The sequence below is a fragment of the Fringilla coelebs genome (assembly GCF_963513975.1).
Source record: "Fringilla coelebs genome assembly, chromosome: 10".
Classification (NCBI taxonomy): Eukaryota; Metazoa; Chordata; class Aves; order Passeriformes; family Fringillidae; genus Fringilla; species Fringilla coelebs.
Window position 1 is genome coordinate 17,065,209 of NC_140036.1, and position 21,146 is coordinate 17,086,354.

Consider the following 21,146-nt stretch of genomic DNA (forward strand, 5'->3'; position numbering starts at 1 on the left):
CCTTCGGGGGCCTGCAGAATGCTTTCTTTGATGATGTCTGTAAATGTCCTTCCGGAGGTTGGAAGCATCGCTTGGGCAGGGCAGGATTAATTAGCGTGGAGGTGCCTCCTGCAGTCCCTGTGCAGCTTCCTGCTGCCAGTAGGTCGGTGGAGGACAGGCCTGTCGGGCTTGTTTGCGGAGCAGGGCTGCAGCCAGATGGTCACTCTGGGATCAAGGTGGGAGGGGCTGCCAGGGCGCTGCACTCACCGTGAAATCAGTCTGTAGCTTTGCTTTGATAAGTGCTACTCCTGGGCAGGCCTCTGAGCCTGGGTGGCTCCTTCCTAAATGCCATTCCTTTTCCAGTCTTTGGACTAGGTGAACAGGAGGTCTGATCTCTGTCATCTGCCACACAGTGTTACCTGTAGGACTGAGCACAGGTCCAGCTGGAGCCAAGCATCGCCCAGACTTCAGGGCTCTGCGTGTCCTGGTGTCTGTCCAGGGGAGTGATTACAAACGTGTTGATGAGGGCTTCTCAGGGAAAACAGTTGGCATCTTGGATGTCTGACTGACCGTGGGGAGAAAGTACAGAAAGCTGGGGATGGTGCATGAGGAGGCTGTGGGGCAGCAGAAGTAAGCATGGTTGAGAGAGGCTCTAGGCCCCTTGCAGGGGGACTTGAGATTAAATGATCTGTAAGGTCCTTTCCAACTCAAACAATTCTCTGAAAATGAAAGAGCCTGTTCTTGAGGAGTGCAGGTAGTAGCTTGAAATGGAATGACCTTTGAGGAGTCCTTGTGATGCTCCCTGGACTTGTTAGGAGGGCAGGGATGGCCATTCCTGCACAAATGCAGAGGTGTGTTACTGTTTTGGTAGTTGAACAACTGCTAACAGATGATTTGTGCTTCTTGATTCTTGAAAAGCACACCAGGTAAAGACAGTGCTGCAAAGGAGTTCATGTTCATGTGGGGTGCAGGGGCAGACAGGAAAGCAGGTCTGAGAATGAAACCATCTACAAATCTGATTTCCCCTTTTACCTTGTGCTGCAGCATAGAGGAGCAGTGCAGAACACCCTGTCTGGGGGCTTGGAGGGTGAATTAAATGGGAGAGTGACAGTCTGTTTGTGGTCAGAGAGCCCTTCTGACCCCAGTGTAATGCAATTTGTACTCCTCTTCTTTGCACAGGAGGTGAAAATACAGTGAGGGAGACCCAAAGAGTGTGTTGGCTTACAGAGACAGACAGCTCAAATCCTCTAATCCTGTTTGATGCATCCTGTTTGCCTGCAAAGCCCGAGGTCTCACCAGTGCACGTGTGATCACTGCCATGTGTATTCTTTGGTTGGGTCTGTAGCTCTTGGGTGAATTGTATCCCCTTGGGAAATACACACATCATATCTGGGCTTAATCTAACAGGCACATATTTCCCAACTGAAATCCCGACACTCATAGAGAATTGCCCTCTCCAGTTTTCTACTCTGGTGGAGGGCTGCAGAGCTCATCCCTGTGGCTTCAGCACTATCTTACAGAAGAGATAAGGATTATGCTCTAGAGCCAGGAGCTGCTTATATTTGGGTAGTGAAACATGAAGGTGCTTCCTTTTGCTGTGTAGCATTATTAATCTATACATTCAATTGGAAACAAGACATCCCTACCCTAAGGGGAGTGTACTAGAGGTCTTGAAAATGAGATCACATTTCTAGTGTGTAAATCCCTGAAGCTTGTGCTGTTGGGTAGAAGTGTTTCCTGGTTTCCTGCTGGTTTTTTGTTTGGTTGGGTTTTTTTTGTCCTTACTTCACGAGCTGTAGGAGATGGGGGCTGTTAAGGTTACAGGAATGACCAACCTAATTGTGCACTTCTGGAATGTTGTAAGAGAAGATTGTTTATAATTTAATTTCTGGGCTTTGCACTGTTGGAAAGAACGTTGCTGCTCTGTAAAGGTTTTTCGGCTTAACGCTTGAGGAGACATCTTACTTCTTTAATCTGCTCTACTAACTTTGCATCTTTTCAGTGTGAAATTGTTGTTGCTCAGTTGTCTTCTCAATCTTTGCACATCCCCTGTTTTTCATCCTGGCCATCAAGCCGTCCAACATGCTTGAGAGGTCCCCCACCCTACCTCCCTTCTTGGTACTGAGCCCTCTGATGCCCGATCCAGCTTTTGTATTTGCCACCATGTCTGTGATTTCTTCTCTCTGAGTATCCTCCCCACGGCAAGCCCTTAGATAGGCAAGGTGGGGGACAGGACTGCCAGAAGCAAGCAGTAATTGCTGCTGAGCCATCTGTCTCCAAATCTGAGGTTCAAATCCTGTGGAAGCCTTTGTCCGTGCCTCTTGGGTTTCTTCTTTCGCTGGGCTTGTATTACTCCGTCAGAGTTCTTCTCAGGGACCTCGCTGTGGCTAGCGGATGCTGCTCAGGAGAGACCAGAGCTGGCTGAAGCTAGAAACTCGCTTGTATCCACAGCCTCAGCCAGGCTGGAGGCCACCGAGGGGAAACAAGGAGGCTGGAGCAGAGCAGCTGCGCTGGCGATGTGTGCACAGCCGGGGTCTGACACGATGCAGCCGTCTCCGCGGCTTGGGGTTTATGGCCTCCTTTCTCTCCTGTGCACACTCTCTTGTTCCCCACCTTCCCTTCATTCCTAGGACATGACTCTGTGATATAAAATACCCTCTAATTTCCTGAGCCAGGCTGGAACTCCCCGGAGAAGGCAGCGTCTGCCTGCCTGTCCCTCACCCGCCTCTGCATCCATGTTCCAGGCTGCCAGCTGCTCTCGCCGGCAAGGCAGTGGGAGGGAAACTGGGAGCATGGCAACTTCCTAGGCCGTGGGGAGAGGGTCTGCTGGCTCCAAAGGAGGAGCTGTTGGGAGGGTAGGGATGGAGCCAGGGTTGGATCTGGGTTTCCTTTGCTTCCCTCCCTGCTGCTGGGGTTGTCCCTTCCCCTCCCCCAGCTGCATGGGAGCAGATGTGCTGCTTGTGTCAGCCCTGGCAGCCCCCTCCGCCCACCCCAGCCAGGCTCCTGCACAGCCAGAGCCTCGTCCCCTCCTCCTCTTCTTCCTCCTTCTCCTCCCCCCCGGCTTGGCCCCGTGTCACTGGGGATGGCGGTGGAATCATCCGCCCACTCGGCCTGCCTCCCCTGTAACCCTCCCTCCTTCCTCCCTCCCGCAGGTCTCTTTGTTGGAAAATTCAAGGCAGATGAGTGCTGGGGAGCGCTGGGCCTGCGTGCCAGGCGCTGAGCTGCAGCTTGGCCTTGGCATGTCTGCTGGCCCGAGGATGGGAGCCAGTGAGTGCCCGGCTGCAGGGCAGTTCTCTGGGCAGGGCAGCAGCACCGAGGGTCCTGGACTCGCATTCGCCTGGGCAAGGCTCGGGTTTCTTCCACATGAAAGGGTTTTTTCCTGACCGCTGTTCTTAGCCATGTTCTACCCAGCCCCCAGCAGGACATTGGAACATTCAAAACTTGACAGTAAACTCAAAGCACTTCCTCTGAATCAGCCTTAGGCAGATGTTTTCCCTGGGCTCTGGGAAAAGGAAAGGCTTGGTGAGAACCAGAGAGCCTGAACTCCTTCTGGGTCTGCTCCTTCAGGAATCCCGGGCTCAGACCCCATCAGGTGGGGGCTGTTCCCAGCACATTCAGAGGATGGCTTTCCTGGCCAGCATATCCGCGGGACAGTTTCATCTCATGGCTGCCTCCCCATTAAAGCGCGGAGCAGAAACGTGGCACTGCTCACAGCTCCCCCAGAGGCTGCTCCCTCGGTGGCTTCTGATGTGTGAACCTGCGGTCGTGTCCGTGAGAGAAGTGTGACTGGAAGAGTGGTGAGAGGTGGGAGGAGGAAGGCTGCAGCTAGGGCTGAGGCTGGAAAGGAATGGAGGAGGAAGGCTGCAGCTAGGGCTGAGGCTGGAAAGGAATGCAGGGCACAAATAGCTGGGATGGTGTGAGGGATGACAGATGTGAGTAGCACTGCAGAGATATTCCTGCTCGGCATGTGCCTGACTCCAGCACTATCAGTTTTTGCTCTGTAGAGTCTAAATATATAATCCATTGTGCTCTGGCATCTGGGTGATAAATAGTGATAAATAATGTAGTGGCTGGAGAAGGAGGCAGAAAACTGCTCTGGGGTGGAGCTGACCCCTGGGATGTCTGGGGCAGCCACAGGGTAATAAGAGCGAGGAGGGACCAGTTCTCAGGACAGAGGGAGCTTGTTCTCCATCAGGCCTTGCAGCTGAGACTGAATGGGCGGGTCTTGGGGTTGGTTTCCTCTGTCCCCACTGAAAGTGGAATAGTTGACTTGTGCTGAGCAGTTGGTCACCTTGACCCAGCAAATATATCACTCTGTCCCTTCACCCACAGGCAGGGCTCTGTGTCCCCAAGCAGGCAGCATGTAGCACTGAAAATTGGCTCTGCCTGAAGTTCTCTCTAGGAATTGGATGCAGTCCAGGCTGCTGGCGACAGTATGAATGGATGCTAGTGCAGCCAGGGCAGGGTGCATGTGTGTGTGCACTTGGAAGTGAGAAGACGACAACTTGCCTGCATTGAAAGGGCTGGTGTGGGCACCGGAGAGGGTGGGTCCCAAGGGGTCTGCCTGTATTTGACATTCATCTGGGCTGCAGGGGCTTTGGGCAGAGGCTGGCACAGAATATGCTGAAGATGTGTTAAGCCATCAGGGTTTTAATCCATCATCACTGCTCCTTTCCTGCTTTTCCTGCTTCTCCATCTGTGCAAGAGGAATTAACACACATCCTGGGAGTGGATTAGACTGCTCAAACCATGACCTCCTCATCTGTGCCTTCTGGGGAAGGGTAGCCTTTGTGCAGTCCCTTTGCTGGCTCTCCAGTTTTGTCAGGGATTGTGAGTGCCAGCTGCCAGCAAAGACCTGGTGACGTGCTGCCTTTCACCCCGTGGGACAGCCCTTTGCTGAGCGTGTGTGACACCGGTGCAACCAGTGGGGCTGGCAGGGTGGAGCAGGCCTGCTCCTCAGGTCTAGGCTTCCAGCACTGTTCATTTGCCTTTTGCTGATGCCTTGGGTCTTGGCAGGCCTTGTGTCCTGTTTTTGGGGATAGCTGGGACAGCTGTTGGCACACCAGGGAGCACAGCCAGGATCCCAGAGCGCCTGTTTCTCCAAGCCCCAGTGTGCTGCGACTTGATGGCGCTGGGGCAATGGGTCACAGCTCCGTGTCCCACCTTTGCATCCTCTTCGATTCCCCGTGAGTTGAGGACTGGCTTGGGGACCTTTCAGATCTGTTGATAGGATTCCACTTCTGAGTAGTGTTAGATACTTATAATCTACTTACTTTTAATACATAATTTCTCCTGGTTTCACATTCTTTACTTTTGTTCTTTTTTCTTTTTTGTTGGACTTTCTCCCTACCTCCATAATTTATTCACTATCTAGTTACCTCATGTTTTAAGCATAATATGTGTCAAGCTACCTTAAATATAGGTTGGAAGGGGGAACATAGTATCACAAGCTAATTGTAATATATCTTTATATTAAATAAGAGGGCTTAAAATGTTGTCATTGGTTAGAAAAGGAAATGAACTTGGTAAAGCCTATTTTGGTATTTGATTTATCAAAGATAGTAGTAATTGAATCTTCTGAATTTGCAAGTTGTTTTGATTGCAGATTCTGTGTGGAAAAAGTATTTAGGGGTCCAGTGATATTTAAAATAAGAAAAATAAACTTTATTTTTTTCCCCAGGAGTATAAAAAAAAAAATCAATTTTCTTTGGAGAAAGAAAGTTAGTGCTTCTTTCACTGTGAAGGCTGATAATAATGTAGCTGTTTGTGTAATGCAGCAACGTGACATTATGGCACAACTATAAAGCTTGAAAGGATGTTGAAATATTAAGCATGTAATTAAAAAGCAACAGTATCATTTAGTAGGCAGCGTGTTTAATGTAGTTCACTTTCATCTATTAGAAATCTCTGGCATAGTTTGTGATTCTTTCAGATCATTATAAAGAGGCTTAAATTATGTATTTCTTTAGAAATAAGCAAACTGGTGGAAATATGTCTGCTGGAAATACAGTACAGCAGGAGCAGTCTGGGAGGTTGCTGGAGTGTGTGGAAGAATTTCCTGATACAGCGGGTGAGGGAGCCAGCTGGGAAAGGCACGCACCGGAGAGAAGAACTGGGGGGTCATCTGATGGCTGGAGGCTGCCTTGTGCATACCAACCACAATGTGATAGCAGTTTTTGATTCTCAGAGGAGCTGCCACCTTGGACTTGGAGAGGCAGAGTTTGGCCTGATTAGGGACTTGGTTGACAGAGTCCCTTGAGAGGCAGTCCTGAAGGGCAAAAGAGCCCAAGGAGCCCAGGAAGGAAATCTAAAAGATGCAGGAGTAGGCTGTCCCTATATGCTTGAAAGACAAGCCAGTGGGGAAGAAGAATGGCCTGGCTGAGCAGGGGCTTTGGCTCAAACTCAGGAAAAAATAAAATATTTTACCTTTGGAAGAAGGGGGAGGCAACTCAGAAGTGCTACAAGGATGTTGTGAGGTTATGCAGGAAGAGCTAGAAGGGCCAAAACCCAACCTGAACTTACCTGGCTACTCCTGTTAAAGACAATTAAAATGTTTCTACAAATAATGTCAGCAACAGGAGGGCTAAGAAGAATGTCCATCCTTTATTGGATGTAGGGGGAAACAATGACAAAGGGTGAGGAAATGGCTGGGGTACTTAATGTCTTCTTTGCCTCAGTCTTTAATAGCAAGATCAGCTGTTCTCAGGGTGCCCAGCCCTCTGAGCTGGGAGACAGGGACAGGGAGCAGAATGAAGCCCATGTAATCCAGGAGGAAATGGTCAGCAACCTGCTTAAAAACACAAAAGTCTATGGGGTCAGATAGGATCCACCAAGAATAGTGAGGGAGCTGGTGGAAGTGCTGACTGAATCACTCTGTCATTTACCAGCAGTCCTGGTCAACCAGGGAGGTGCCAGGTGAGTGGAAATCAGCAAATGTGATGCCCATCTACAAGGAGGGCCTGAAAGAGAATCCAAGGGAATTACATGCCTGTCAGCTAGACCTCAGTGCCAGGGAAGGTCATGGGGCAGATTATCTTGAGTGCCATCATGGGGCATGTACAGAACAGCCAGGCAATCAGACCCAGCTGGCATGGGTTTTGGAAAGGCAGGTCCTGCTTGATCAGCCTGATCTCCTGTGACAGTGTGGCACAGTTAGTGGATGAAGGAAAGGCTGTGGTTGTTACCTACCTGGGCTTCAGTAAAGCCTTTGACACTATTTCCCTCAGCATTCTCCAGGAGAAACTGGCTGCTCATGGCTTGGACAAGTGTGCTGTTCCCTGTGTAGAAAGCTGGCTGGGTGGGCTCAGGAGGGTGTCAGGAATGGAGCTACTCACAGTGGTGTTCCCCAGGGCTCAGTACTGGGGCCAGTCCTGTTTAATATCTTTATCAATGATCTGGTCATGAGGATTGAGGGCACACTCAGTTCACAGATGACTAAGTTGGGTGGGAGTGTTGATGTGCTGGAGGGTAGGACGGCTCTGCAGAGAGATCTGGACAGTCTGGATTGACAGGCCAAGGCCAACTGTATGAGGTTTCACAAAGCCAAGTACTCGGTCCTGCACCTGGGTCACAACCCCACGCAGCTGCAGAGTGGGGGAAGGCAGCCTGGAAAGCTGCCTGGTGGGAAAGCAGCTAGAGGTGCTGGTTGACAGTGGCTGAACACAGGGCAGCTTGTGCTCAGGTGGCCAAGAACGTCAATGTCATTGTGGGTTGTGTCAGCAGTAGTGTGCACAGCAGGACCAGGGCAGTGACTGTCCCCTGTGCTTAGGACTGGTGAGGTCACACCTTGAACCCTGTGTCCAGTTTTTGGGCCCCTCACAACAAGACAGACACTGAGGTGCTGGAGCCATGTCCAGAAAAGGGCAACAGAACTGGGGAAGGGTCTGGAGCATGAGTCCTGTGTGGAGCAGCTGAGGGAGCTGGTGGTATTTAGTCTGGAGAAAAGGAGGCTCAGGGTGCACCTTATCACTCCACAATTCCCTGAAAGGAGGCTGTATCCAGGTGGGGATTGGTCTCTTCTCCCAGATAGGAAGCAACAGGACAAGAGGAAATTGCCTCAAGTTTTACCAGGGAAGGTTTAGATTGGACGTTAAGAACATTTCTTCACCAAAAGGGTCGAGCACTGAAACAGGCTGCCCAGGGGAGTGGTGAAGTCATCATCCCTGAAGGTATTTAAAAGTTGTGTAGATGTGGCCCCCAAGAACATCGTTTGGTGGTAGCCTTGTAGTGCTTGGGTAATGGTTGGACTTGATGATCTTAAAGGTCTTTTCCAACCTAAATATTTCTATGATATGCACCTGAATTTTGGCTTTACTGATTAAAATGTGATCTGGGGGATGAAACAGCTGTATGCACATAGAAAGGCTATTCTGTCTTTGGCTCCTCTTCAGGCTGCCAATCATGGCTGTGGGCATAGAAACCTGTGGCCTAGCAGGAGGAGAGAGCTGCCAGTCTTCTCCTGCTCCATCCCCAAGCCTGGGCTGCCTGGTGTTGTATGCAAATACCCATCTGGGAGTCTCCTTTTTCTTTGAAGTCCTGAACCCAGCTCTGACTGCCTCCTCTCCCCTCTGCAGGGTGGTGAAAGAAGAGATCTCGGATGACAATGCCAAGCTTCCCTGCTTCAACGGCCGGGTGGTGTCGTGGGTAAGCAAGCCCCTTGCTTTGGTGTGTCTCAGCCTGTTTGTGCCCTCTGAAAAACAACCTTTGGCTGTGTAGTGCCAAGTAAGGCACAGGGGCTGCTCAGTACTGTTGGTGTGCTGGCTGCTCACAAAGCTGATGAGCTAGATCCCCACACTCCAGTCCCTCAGCTGGAGAGGCGGCTCTCTGCCGGGGAAGATGTGGGATATCTCTATGAAGAGCTCATGGTGACTGACGCCTGGCAGAGATCATGGTCGTGGCCTGTCCACAGCGTAACCCCTGTGCCCCTATAGCAGGGTCAGCTTCCTAAGGAAAGTCCCACTGCAATGACTGGTGCAAAGGGCTTAAGTGACTTTAGTGCTGGTGAAGCGGACTGGATTTGACTGCCCTGAAGACTAAAGGTACTGCCTGGGCAGCTGCAGGACAAGCTTTTCCCTCAGTACCATGCCATGCACACGCTCTGCTCCCTGCTCGCATGCTTCCCTCTGTCCCCACGGGGACCTTCTGTTACTGGGGGGAGAGTCTCCACAGCACATCATCCAGTTTTCCCTCTGCTGAGCTGCAGTTTGTGCTGATGAGGGTGCGTGGATCCACACCAAGACTCTAGTGCCTTTTTCTAGAGGCCTCTGAACAATAAAAATCCTCAGCAAATCAAGCCAGATCACACCTAATTCTGCTTCTATCCCTGCACCAAACAGTGACGGGGCAGGCAGGTATCCTCCTGCCGACACAGCTGCCGCTGGGATTCCAGCCAGGGGAGCAGGGTGCAGGCTGGAGCAGGGAGGAAAGGCTGTCCTGGGCTCCTGCACAAAGAGCTGGGGCCGGACGCCTGTCGTCCTCCCTCTAGTGGTTATCCAGGCCCTTCAGAAATCAGCTGTGTCCCGCTATTGGCCACCACACATTCCTCTGCGTCCATCCCACTGCTGCTCCATCTGCCCCAAGATGTCCCACCACCCCACCCCTTCCAGCTGCTCTTTGCTTTCACCTGCCCTATGGGGAGTCCCAGAGTCTCTAAATCCATTCCAGTGTTCCTTTATCTGGTGTGCTTTTCCTTGTGATCCATGTGTCCATGTAGCTGTTGGCTTTCCTTGCAGGAGCTCTTTGGTTGTTCAGTGTGTGAGTGGCACAGATCTGGTGTGAGTCTGTCTGGTGTGACCACCACACTGCTGCTCTGCTGGGCTGGATCCTTACAGGGAACTTGTGCCCAGAGTGAGCATCACTACCAGCTCTTGTGCATGAAGAAGGGTGATGGCTTTTGTGCACCTGATGATCCCTTTTTCTACCTCTGCTGAGAGTCTCCTAGTCCATGGGTAGTTTGGGGGCTGAGAGGGGAGCACTTGCTTTGCTGCTTCTGACAGACAGGCTGGGATGATGCGATGATGCTATTTTAGGAACTCAGTACTAATTTTAGCAACAGGGAAGACAGGGGCTTGAATCCAAGTGAGTATTTCCTGACAGTGTAAGAGGCAGGAAAAGTGCAGGATCATTATCAAAACCTTCCTGGGAGGAAATCCCAGCCTTGGGAGTGTTAGAGGAAGATAGCATCAATCCTGCCTGCTTGGGAACACCCCTCCACTCTCTTCACTGCTGTTTGACAGCTGCCTGTGGCTGGTTCCCTCTGTCCAGATCTATTTCCTTGATGTTGCCTTGAGATTTTCAAGCATGAAGTGTTATAAGACTTTTCCCTAGGCAATGCTGGCCACTTTCAGCATCTTTTCTACCTTGTGCTCCTGGGCAGTGGCTACCAGAATTGGTATGTGGCCCTGCGGGAGGGGGAATCTCTCCTGGGAAGACAAGTCACCAGGAAGGTGCCAGGAGCAGAGCTAGGCATGTGCCTGGGGCTTGCTGGAGGGAGAGAAGCTGACCTGAGTGTGAGATGAGCAGGTTAGACAGTTGTGAGAGCAGGAGCCGTTGGGCTTGTCCTGGGGCTTGTGGGACGGGCTCTGCAGCTTTTGACACCTGAGGCTGCTCTCTGCCCTGTCTGCTGCCTTGGCTCCGGCTTTTTCAAGGCTGCCCTGTCTTCCTTGCCCCAGCTACATCCCTGTCTTTGTTTCCAGTATCTCTGGCTGTAGACATCTCATCTGCTACACTAATGATGATCTGTGGGGTTCATACCCCCTTTATGAGGGTTTCCCCAGTTCCTGAAGGTGGGCAGGGCACAGCTCTTTCATCAGTGATGCTGGAAGCACTCAAGACCTGTATAAATTCTATCATCTGAGTTGGCATCTGCTCTTGTCTCTATGCAGATGTGGTTCCCTCACTAGCAAGCAGTAGTGCTGCCTCTGAAGTTACACTGGGTATTATGGTTTGGACAGCAGCTATCAGCTTTTTTTCCAGCCTATGTTTCATATTTTGTCTGTCCTGAGCAACAATGGGTATCCCTCACCTTTGTTAGATCCTTTCTGGCCCCTGTCACCTCTGCTCTGGAGGTCCTGAATGCTTCTGTCAAGGAAGAGGCTTTTTGTTGCTTTCCTGCTTGACCCTATTTGGATTACCCCAGTTCATTACAGCTTGAAAGTAAGGGAGAGTGCAAATCTGGACAAGGAGCAATATTGGGGAGCAGCTCATTTGGGCTATCCTGTTTCATTCCACTGGTGAGCCCATGTCCCCTGGGAGAGTCTCCAGCTCATTCCCTGAGCTCTGAAGTTGATGGTTTATTATAGACCCACAATACCAGTGTGCTGGTGTGCCTGGGCTGCCCCACAGCATGGCTGGCATAAAGAGTCTCTAGGGTTTAACCCTTTCTTGAATTTCTACACTGAGGAATCCATTCAGCATCCCAGAGATTGGCTCAAGGTTGTGCTCAAGCCAGTAAGCTGAACACAGTATGAAAGTTTGTGAAGTACATATGGAAGCCAGAAAAAGCCTGTTTCAAGAGTCTACTTCAAAGCCATCCTTGGCCCTGAGCTCTGTTACCCCCAGCTTCTGAGGGTTGTGAAGGTGAAGGTCCTGCTGGGTCCCACAGCTTGAAGGCAGAAGTGTAGAGGCTGCTAGAGCTGAGGAAAGGAATTACTTGTAACTGCCTTTCCCGATGTGAGAACTTGGGGAATCCAGTCCCTGCTGCAGGATGTGTGCTAAAGGTTACCTGAGTGTGTGGTGTGGGTGTGCAGGTGATGTCAGAGTGTCCAAGCACAGCTGTCACCCACCTGGGCTTCACTGCTGGGTCAGGAGTTCCTGAGCCACAAATAGCCAGTGTCTGGGAAGGCCTTGTTGCTACATGCTTGGTCTGTTCTGTACCTGCTCCTGGGCATCTGCTGTTGTCAACTGCCAGAAATGAGATCCTGGGCCAGGCAGGCTTTTGGCCAGCTCCTTTGGCCACTCTTATAAATGTTTTCTCAGCTTTCTTTTCTCATCCCTCCAGCTGGTGTCTGCAGAGGGTTCCCATTCAGATGCTGGCTCTGTCTGTGCCGATAACCAGACAGAGCTGCCGCCCTCCATGGAGCGCACGGGAGGAATTGGAGACTCCAGGCCCCCCTCTTTCCAGTAAGTTACATGGACATCTGTTCTGGTTTCCAAGGGCCACATGGTGCATTTGCTGTAATCCAGACCAGTATACCAGACCAGGCTGGGACACTCTTACCCAAATTGTCAGGATGACAGCCAGCAAGAGGGGAGGAGAGTGGGCCTGGGAGCTGATTTGAGGTGGAGCTGCGTTATTCAACAAACAAGAGCATGCTGAAAATAATGCAGGGAAAGAGCCAGCACAGTATCCCCAGTCCTTTGACCTGCACTTGTAGATGTGCTGTGGTTGTTCCTGTCCCTCAAGAAGGAGAGAGCTGATGGCTGGAACCTTGTGTTGGTCAGGACAGAGGTAGAGAGAGCCTTGTCAAATTGTTCCCTGTTGAACATATTTGTTTGCTTTTATCTCATCACAGCCCTAACACTGGGGGGAGTCGAGAAAACCTGGACAATGAGACAGAGACAGACTCGGTGGTGTCATCCCAGAGGGAACGACCTCGTCGGACAGATGGGCCTGAGCATGGTGAGTGTTGGTAACATGGTGAGAACTCTGCAAGGGCATGGCTGGGGCATGGCAGCACCAGCTCCAGACTTGGGGCAGCTTTCTCTGCTCTGCAGAACATTTCCAGCTCAAAAGGGCTATTCTGTAGCTTTTAGAAGGGCCATCGCCTCATGTTGGAGGTAGGCGCTAACACCTGTGTTGCATCAGAGCTTGGTGTTGAACCCTTTGGGGTCAAGGGAGATATCTCCTGTAGAAGCCCCGAGAGCAGGAGACAGTTGTGCCTCTGTCTTCTTAGCTGAGAAGCAGAGTGAGCTTTAGCCTTGCCACTTGTGCTGCTTCTTGCTCTACCAAGGAAACAGCTGCAAGTCTTCCACAAGTTTAGCAGCATTGTTCCTACTGGGCCACCAGCCTCTTCCCATCCTAGTGATAGAAGAGGTGTCCCATGGGAGATAGAACTGATCCCAGGATAGACTAGGAGTTACTTGGCACTAGATGGGATTGACTGATGGCCAGATTTGTTCTGAGGAGGTTGCCATGAGCCCTGCATAGGGGAAGGGTTTCTCTCAAGCCCACTGACTCTTGTCTTTTTACAGCACCCAGGGTGAATGGAACAGTGAAGGGAGAGCGGCGCCGAGACCTGGGTGGGTACGAGAGCTCCTCCACACTCATGAGCAGCGAGCTGGAGACCACCAGCTTCTTCGATTCAGATGAGGATGACTCCACCAGCAGGTAGGAGAGCTTGGGTCTTGGGGAAACACTATTTTCTCCCTGACTCTCAGAACAGAGAGATGTTTTTGCAGGGCACAGTAGATCTGGGCTCAGACCTGCTTCCGTCTCACCCAGCAGACCCCTCTGCCATTGTCTGTCACCCATGTGCATGTTCTCTCCTCTGCCCCTGCAGTCCTCTATTCCCTCTGCCGTTTCCATGGTTCTCTTGCTGACAGAGCTACCACTATGGCAGCAGACAAGCTGACTCTTGCTTTTGCCTGCAGGTTTAGCAGTTCAACAGAGCAAAGCAGTGCTTCCCGTCTAATGAGGAGGCACAAGCGACGCCGGAGGAAACAGAAGGCTCCACGCATTGAACGGGTACCCAGGGAGGGGCTGGGTATCCTGGGGAGGGCAGTGCAGGTCAGGGTAGGCTTGCAGGGATTCAGCTGTTTTTGCTGTGGGCATGGCTTTGGACAAGTGTCCAAGTGCTGAGACTTCAAAAAGTGCTGTGAACCTTTTCCAAGTCAATGTAGCCTCAAGAGCTGGGTCCACAGGCCTTGTCCCAGCTGTAGAGAGGTCATGAGGACCATGGCTGTTTTCTGGCTCTACAAAGCTCCCAGCATAAGCCTGGAGTTGTGGGTGGAGGCTGTGGTGCCACAAGGAGGGGCAGGAAGGAAAGGGCAAGTGGAGGAAGCTAGGGCTGGGAATGTTACTGAGGCACGGGAGGACATCTCATGTTTTGCTTACATTGCAGTCCTCGTCCTTCAGCAGCATCACAGACTCCACCATGTCCCTGAACATCATCACGGTCACGCTGAATATGGGTGAGTGGGAGATGTGCATGGAGCCTGCAGTCCTTCCAGAGCAAGATTGGGTCATGGAGAGGGAACTGGGGAGGGGGCATAGAGAACACATGGGGGAGGAGTGAAAAGATAGATTCTGTAAGAGATTGGCTTCTCTTGTAGAAATTGTCTCTCAAGAGTTTGTATGTTTCAGGACATCTCTCTGGGACAGGGGTGCAAATCACTACCATTAGGGTGTGTTTTTACTGAGGTTAGGTCTGCTTTTGCTTGATGCTTTGGGGTGACTTACTTCTTTCTCTTTCCATCTCTGCAGAGAAATACAACTTTCTGGGCATTTCTATTGTGGGACAGAGCAATGAGCGTGGGGATGGAGGCATTTATATTGGCTCTATCATGAAGGGAGGCGCTGTGGCAGCTGATGGCAGGATTGAGCCAGGAGACATGCTCTTGCAGGTACTTCACACCCACATATCTCCATCTTTGGGCCTGGGACAGCAGTAAGAAAAGACCCAGAAGCCTCCCTGAGAAGTTTGGCAGGCTAAACCCAGGAAGTCATGCTTGGAAGAGGGAAGCTGAGTCACTGCTGAGCTGAGTGGGGAGCTCAGCTTCTGGTCACATCTCTGGGACTTACCTCTTTGTGTTATTTGTAGGTAAATGACATCAACTTTGAGAACATGAGCAACGATGATGCTGTGCGGGTGCTGAGGGAGATTGTGCACAAGCCGGGGTGAGTATTTGGGTTGTTCCTTCCATGCAGGGACATCTGCCCAGTTTGTGCTTGGAGTGTGTGAGTTATATCTTCCAGCCACCTCTGCCAGTGCCTCTGTAGAAGCTCAGAACTTAGGGGTTTGGTTTTGCTTTGATTCCTGGGTTTTCATGTCCAATGTAAGAATTGCAGCCAACGGAATTGCAGGGAGTTGGGGTCTGTGCCGCTTTTTTTGTGGGAATGCCGTGTTGCTGCTCATCGCAGGGCAATTGGACTAGATGACCTTTAAAGATCCTTTCCAAAACAAATTTTGCTATGATTCTCTGATTCTATTTGGGTCATCAGCAACCCTCAACAGGGTCACATCATTTTGTTCATGTCACTAGGGAAACCCATAGCTGGAGGGCAGCAAAGTCACTATACCAGCAGCTTCTCCCTGTCTCCCAGGAGAGAGCTGGCACACAGCATCCACTCATCATGCAGGGTTTGTGTTACTGTGCTCTGGTTCTGACTCTCACCTTTTTTTTTGCAGGCCCATCACCCTGACAGTGGCCAAGTGCTGGGACCCCAGTCCACGGGGCTGCTTCTCATTACCCAGGAGTAAGTGGATAGTTGACCCACCCTTAACGCTGGTGCCCAGCTCATGTGAGAGCCCTGCCTTAAGCACTTAATTGGTTGTTGTCTTATTCCTCCCCTGTGTGTGTGACTCCATGGGGCACTGAATTGGGGTTTGATGGGGTTTCAGCTCTCCTTTTAGGAGGCTGCTATGTCCTATTCCCAAACCAAAATGCCCATAAGCCCAGCCCTTCTTCCCACATCACGCTGGGGACGCGTTTCACTGGGGCAGGGAGGTCACTTGCTCGGGGCGCCAGAGGAAAGAGAAACCCCCCTAAAGCCGTAGGGGGATCTCTCCCTCTGCACCTCTCCTGCTGACCCTCCCTCTCTTCTTTCTCTCCCAGTTGCTCCCCAGCGGATCTGGGCTGGGCCAGACTCTCCATGCTCCGATCCGGGTGAGTCCCGGCAAATACTGGGGATAGAATGGGCTGTGCTGTGTCCCTGTCCCTCCCCAGAGGTTGTTTTGATGAGCTGAATTTCTTACAGCTGCTGAATGACTCTTTCTTCATTGCAGGTGAGCCCATCCGGCCCATCGACCCAGCAGCCTGGGTGTCACACACAGCAGCGATGACTGGCACCTACCCAGCGTACGGTATGAGTCCATCCATGAGCACAATCACTTCCACCAGCTCCTCCATCACCAGCTCCATCCCAGAGACTGAACGTAAGTCCTTGTGCCTCCGTGCTGCACCCGCTGCACGGCCTCCTCACCTTCACTGTGCTGTGAACGGAGCAATACATCTGCCTGGGGACAGCTGGGGTGGGCCTCATCTGCCCTGCCAAGGGAATGGGAGGGAGGCAGCTCTTGCTGGGCCGGCACTTTGATCAGTAGGAGTTCTGCCTCGGAGAATTAACATGTTTTTAAACCTTCTGTGTGAGGAGAGTAGAGGAGCCTGGCTGCGATCAGGAGCTGTGGCAGGTGTAGAGGAAAGGCTGAGACTAGTCAGGGGTTGGCTGCTGAGAATGTGGATCCAGATGGATTCAGCATGTCCGTGGAGCAATTGAGAGCTCCTCTCAGACAGCAGATAGAAGAGGCAGCTGAGAGCAAAGAGCCTTGTGGTGGGGCAGGGTCCTGCTGAGCACAGGCGTCTTGGTTGCTTTCTGAAGGTTTGGTTTGATTTGGTATATAGAGCCCTGAAGCAAGGGTCTGGAGAGCTTGTGTGAGGCAACAAGCCAAGAGTTTAAGTTTGTGACTCTTGCCTGGGCTTTGCCCAAGAGGAAACTGCTGACATGTGAAGGATAACATGGGAAGGCTGGAAGGGGGGGTACCACAGCATGTACCCCAAGGCTGTCTGCGATGTATTGTTCCCTGGCCCATTCCTCCCGTGTGTGATGCTTCCATGTGGCCCTTTTGTCTCTTCTGCTCTCTCTCACCTCTGCCTGCCTTCCTTCATCCACACCACAGGCCTCGATGACTTTCACCTGTCCATCCACAGTGACATGGCCACCATTGTCAAAGCCATGGCCTCACCAGAGTCAGGCCTCGAGGTGCGTGACCGCATGTGGCTGAAGATCACCATCCCCAATGCCTTCATTGGTAAGAGACTGTGCTTGCAGCAGAGGCAGGGACTGGGAAATGGGTGGCCCGTTTTCAGGCAGATGTCCGAGGGAGCATCTTTGTCACCATAAACAAACTGTTGACTAGGCAAGAGTCAGAAATTGAACCTTTTGACCCACTTTGTTTTTAATCCAGTGTGGCTCACTGCCTCAAGGGCCACCATCTTCCTCTCTCTTGCCAAATTTAACTCTGTATTTGGTGGCAGGTTCAGATGTGGTAGATTGGCTCTATCACCATGTGGAGGGCTTTACAGACCGCCGTGAGTCCCGCAAATATGCCAGCAACCTGCTGAAGGCTGGCTACATCCGACACACCGTGAACAAGATCACCTTCTCGGAGCAGTGCTATTACATCTTCGGGGACCTCTGTGGAAGTATGGCTCTTGGCATGGGTGGGAGGGAGAGGATGGAGGGGTAGTGGTCCTGCAGAGCCCTGCAGACACCATAGGGACACACCTACAGCCATTGCCATCAGGCTGGGCCCCTTGTTCTATAGACTCTGTTAAGGGAGTGATGAACAATATCTCAGCTCCCTTGTCCTGCTGCTGAGGTAGTGAAGTTGGAAGCAGCATTGACAGTGTCACCTACTATGTGATCTTTTCTCCTGAACAGTCTTAGTCTTTACTGACTGTCTCCAGGCTCTGAATTTCAGTGCTGGCTAGGGGTCGGTGCTCAGGCAACTGGGTTCTGCTCAGATAAGATGGGGGAAGAAATTGGCAGGGTGAGCTGTAGCTCTGATGTGGTCCTTTCCCACCAAGCCGGTCTCTGTATTAGAGTGGCAGCTTGGACTCCCACAGCCTGGCAGTTGTTCAGCCAGGAAGCCCAAATAGTGGCATTCACTAACGGAGAGAGTGCCAAATTCTTGTGTCTCTTTGCATATCCTGTCCTTGTCCATCAGCAAGAATGGACAGAAAGCTGCTTCACCACCTATGGTTGTTTTTTTGCTTGCATTAACCCCTGTTCTCTGCTTTCTTGCAGACATGGCTAATCTGTCTCTTCATGATCACGATGGCTCCAGCGGTGCCTCTGATCAGGACACTTTGGCTCCGCTCCCCCACCCAGGAGCTGCACCCTGGCCTATGGCCTTCCCATATCAGTATCCACCGCCTCATCCGTACAACCCCCATCCCGGCTTCCCTGACCCAGGCTACAGCTACGGAGGGGGCAGTGCAGGCAGTCAGCACAGTGAAGGTGAGTGAAAAGGACTAAATATGCCTGTAGGTGGGCAGATGTCCTGTTCAGTACAGGGCAGCAGCAGGAAAGGGCTGCTTAGGCAAGGCCCTCTGTGGGAGAAGCCAGGGCAGAAGCCATCTTGGAAGGGTCATGGGACTCGCTGCTGAAGGGAGATAAAGAGCACCGACTGTGCTGGGGCCTGGCTGTGCCAGAGCGTGCTGCAGTCCTCCCTTGGCTAGAGGAGATCCATCTGTTCCTCCTGACTTGTCCGAGCTCGCACCTAACCCTGCCTCACATGCTTCACAGGGAGCCGGAGCAGCGGTTCCAATCGCAGTGGCAGCGAGAGGAGGAAGGAGAGAGAGAAGACCGGGGAGTCGAAGTCAGGCGGCAGCGGGAGCGAGTCGGACCACACCACGAGGAGCAGCATGCGGCGCGAGCGTGCGGCCAGCGAGCGCTCGGTGCCGGCCAGCCAGCACAGCCAGCGCAGCCAGCACTCCCTGGCTCACAGCATCCGCAGCCACCACAGCCAGCAGTCGTACGGGCCGCCCGGCCTCCCCCCTCTCTTCAGCCCCCCCATGTTGCTGATGCCTCCACCGCCGTCAGCCATGGGGCCCCCCGGGGCGCCGCCGGGCCGTGACCTGGCCTCTGTGCCCCCCGAACTGACAGCCAGTAGACAGTCCTTCCGAATGGCCATGGGCAACCCCAGTGAGTTCTTTGTGGATGTAATGTGAAGCGCCCGTCCCCTGTCTGTCTGCTGTCCCTCCTTCCCCCTTCTATCCCTGTCGTTTGTTTCCTAGGACCAGCCCTGGCTTCACCCCTTGTTTTTTTGGGGTTTTTTTTTGTTTTGTTTCTTTTTTTTTGGTCTTGATAACGAAAAGAAAAAAAGGGAAAAAAATAATAAATGGAACTAAACCTTGATTCTAATCCCTCCTCGAGCGGGGTGGACAGGCCTGGCAGGCCTGCTAGGTGCTGTCAGCCCATCCTGCCCCCAGACTTGTGTATTTCCGATGGTAATTCCCTCCTGCCATCCTCTCTAACCCCATTAATCCGCATCCGTCCCAGCACCCTGTGCTGCTTGCCCGTGTGTCACTGCTGCCTCAGTCCTTTCACCCTAAACATCTCTTCTTTCTTTTCACCCTTTTGTGTTTCTTCTATCAAGCAGCAAAGAATTACGGGGTGTTTGACTTTCTCTGAGCCTGCCGCCTGTGGGGGGGAGAGCTGGAGCATGGCGTGGCCCGACAGCAGGACACGGAGCTCCAGGGGCGCTGGGCACGCATGGCGCTGAAGATGGCTTCTTTCCTCCCCCTCGCGGAAGATGCCCTGCCCTTCCCACAGCCCTGAGAGGGGAGCAGGGACCAGCCTTACATATGTATTTTAAATCCCGTTGTAGTTGCCTTTTGGCTAATGCATGAATGTTCCAGGGCTTCAGTGCCTCCAGGGAGTGGAGAGATGCTACCACTTCCCTCTTGCCTCCCTTCTCTTGCCCACATATTGGGCCAGGTCCAAGCCTGACACTGACCCATGGCAGAACCCTCCTTCACATTGGCCAGGTCTTGGCGCTGGGGCTGTACCTCAGCCCAGAGAGGCAGTGATTGCCTGTGCATGGTCTCTTGCGTGACTCAGTGCCCTACACCTGCCCTGGGGTTCTTTGTGGGGATTTAAGGGCAGAGCTCTGCTCCTTCCATCCTGCTCTTTGCCCTCCTGCCTGCAATGTGCTGCTGCCTGTCCTGTTTGTAGGGGCTGTCCCATGCCTGGGGCTGGCAGCTGTGGCCTTCTCCCTCCTGCTGTCGTGCTGCTGCTCAGCTATGTGGTACCTTCAGGGGCCTGGACTATGATAAAAGGCAAGGGCGGGGCACAACTGGTTCACTTTCGTGCTTTGGAGAAACGTGGAGGTCCCCTGTATTTGCCCTCTGAAGGGCCTGAGTCTGTCTTCTCCTCTGCCCAGTGCTGCTGGCCTGGCTGCTGGGAGGGACAAACCTCTAGGACAGCCCCACTCCCTCTGGTCTGTGAGCAACACGAGCTCTCCAGGGATGAGACTGCAGCCTGAACCATGGCCTCTGGGCTCAGTACCCACAGGTGTGCTGGGACAATTGAGTCTGTTTGCTCCAGTGCTCCCTGCCTTTCTTCCTTCCACTTCTGGGTACGCGGAGACTTGCCTGGGGCTGGGGCAGCGGCAGCTCTTTCCCCATGCCCAGGGCCAAGCACGGTACAGTATGGACATGTCGACCCTGCCGCTGTTGGTGCTGGCGCCCCGGCGCCCTCTCCTCCTGCCACACCGTGGCTTTCTCCACAAGCGTTGCCTCCTTTGGTCTTTCTTGTGTTCACAGTTTTTATACGATGGAGTTGAATTGTATTTTGCTCCCGGGGAGTCTGCATTGCCCCTGCAGCCCCCCTGCCAGCTCTCACGCACCATCAGGTCATCTCCCTGACTCCCTAAAGCCTCTCCTTCCCTCAGCCCACTGGAGTCAGACTGTCCCCAGTAGCCTCCCTGGCCACTGTGCACCCCTTGCCCTGCCCTACCCACTGGGTTTTATAAAAACAACACCAATCTCCTTGTTTTTATTTATAAACATAGTTTTATTGGACTCCTGCCTCCTGTCGTTCGTTTATTCTTTTTCCCCCAGCCTCCTCCATCCTCCTGCCTTTCCCTCTACAGCGAGATCCCAGCAGGAGGAGGGCACCCTATGTCAGTGTGCCAGCTGTCATTTCCCGGGATGCCGAGGGCGGCTGCGGGCTGTTTCTCCGGAGCAGGGCCTGGGCGGGAGCTCTCGGGGTTCCCTGGGTCCCCGTTTCCAGCGGCAGCACGGCGGGGAGAACCAGGGGCCAGTCCGAGCGCGGGCGCTGGCCCTTGGCGGAGCAGTGCGGGGCGGGGGAGCGGGGATGCCTGGGCGCGAGGCTAGCGGGAAGTAGCGGCCCTCTGGAAGGGCGCGGCGACCTCAGGACTGCAGGGCGAGCGCGGCCTCCTGCCCGGGCGCACCCCCGGCCCAGCCGCTCGCTGAGCGCAGCT

At 52.8% G+C, this 21,146-nt stretch overlaps 1 protein-coding gene across 6 annotated transcripts in view; it reads left to right on the plus strand.

Moving 5' to 3' along the window:
* DVL3 (dishevelled segment polarity protein 3) overlaps positions 1-20,687 on the plus strand; it is a gene marked incomplete at its 5' end in the record, with an annotated part of 33,664 nt that extends 12,977 nt beyond the window's left edge. For 2 of the 6 annotated variants that reach the window (XM_084212673.1, XM_084212676.1), the window contains 16 exons: positions 8,553-8,622; positions 11,978-12,099; positions 12,492-12,598; positions 13,171-13,306; positions 13,570-13,663; positions 14,040-14,109; positions 14,402-14,541; positions 14,739-14,815; positions 15,327-15,394; positions 15,754-15,804; positions 15,924-16,073; positions 16,815-16,946; positions 17,173-17,340; positions 17,945-18,157; positions 18,446-18,844; positions 19,302-20,687. In XM_084212673.1, coding sequence (XP_084068799.1) covers positions 8,553-8,622; positions 11,978-12,099; positions 12,492-12,598; positions 13,171-13,306; positions 13,570-13,663; positions 14,040-14,109; positions 14,402-14,541; positions 14,739-14,815; positions 15,327-15,394; positions 15,754-15,804; positions 15,924-16,073; positions 16,815-16,946; positions 17,173-17,340; positions 17,945-18,157; positions 18,446-18,844; positions 19,302-19,333 — 2,029 coding nt within the window. In that variant the 3' untranslated portion in view covers positions 19,334-20,687. Of the gene's footprint in view, positions 1-8,328; positions 8,623-8,648; positions 9,018-11,977; positions 12,100-12,491; positions 12,599-13,170; positions 13,307-13,569; positions 13,664-14,039; positions 14,110-14,401; positions 14,542-14,738; positions 14,816-15,326; positions 15,395-15,753; positions 15,805-15,923; positions 16,074-16,814; positions 16,947-17,172; positions 17,341-17,944; positions 18,158-18,445 lie in introns of those variants that run through there. The other 4 variants (XM_084212672.1, XM_084212677.1, XM_084212674.1 and 1 more) reach the window with 4 other exon arrangements.
* Positions 20,688-21,146: the final 459 nt, after the last annotated feature.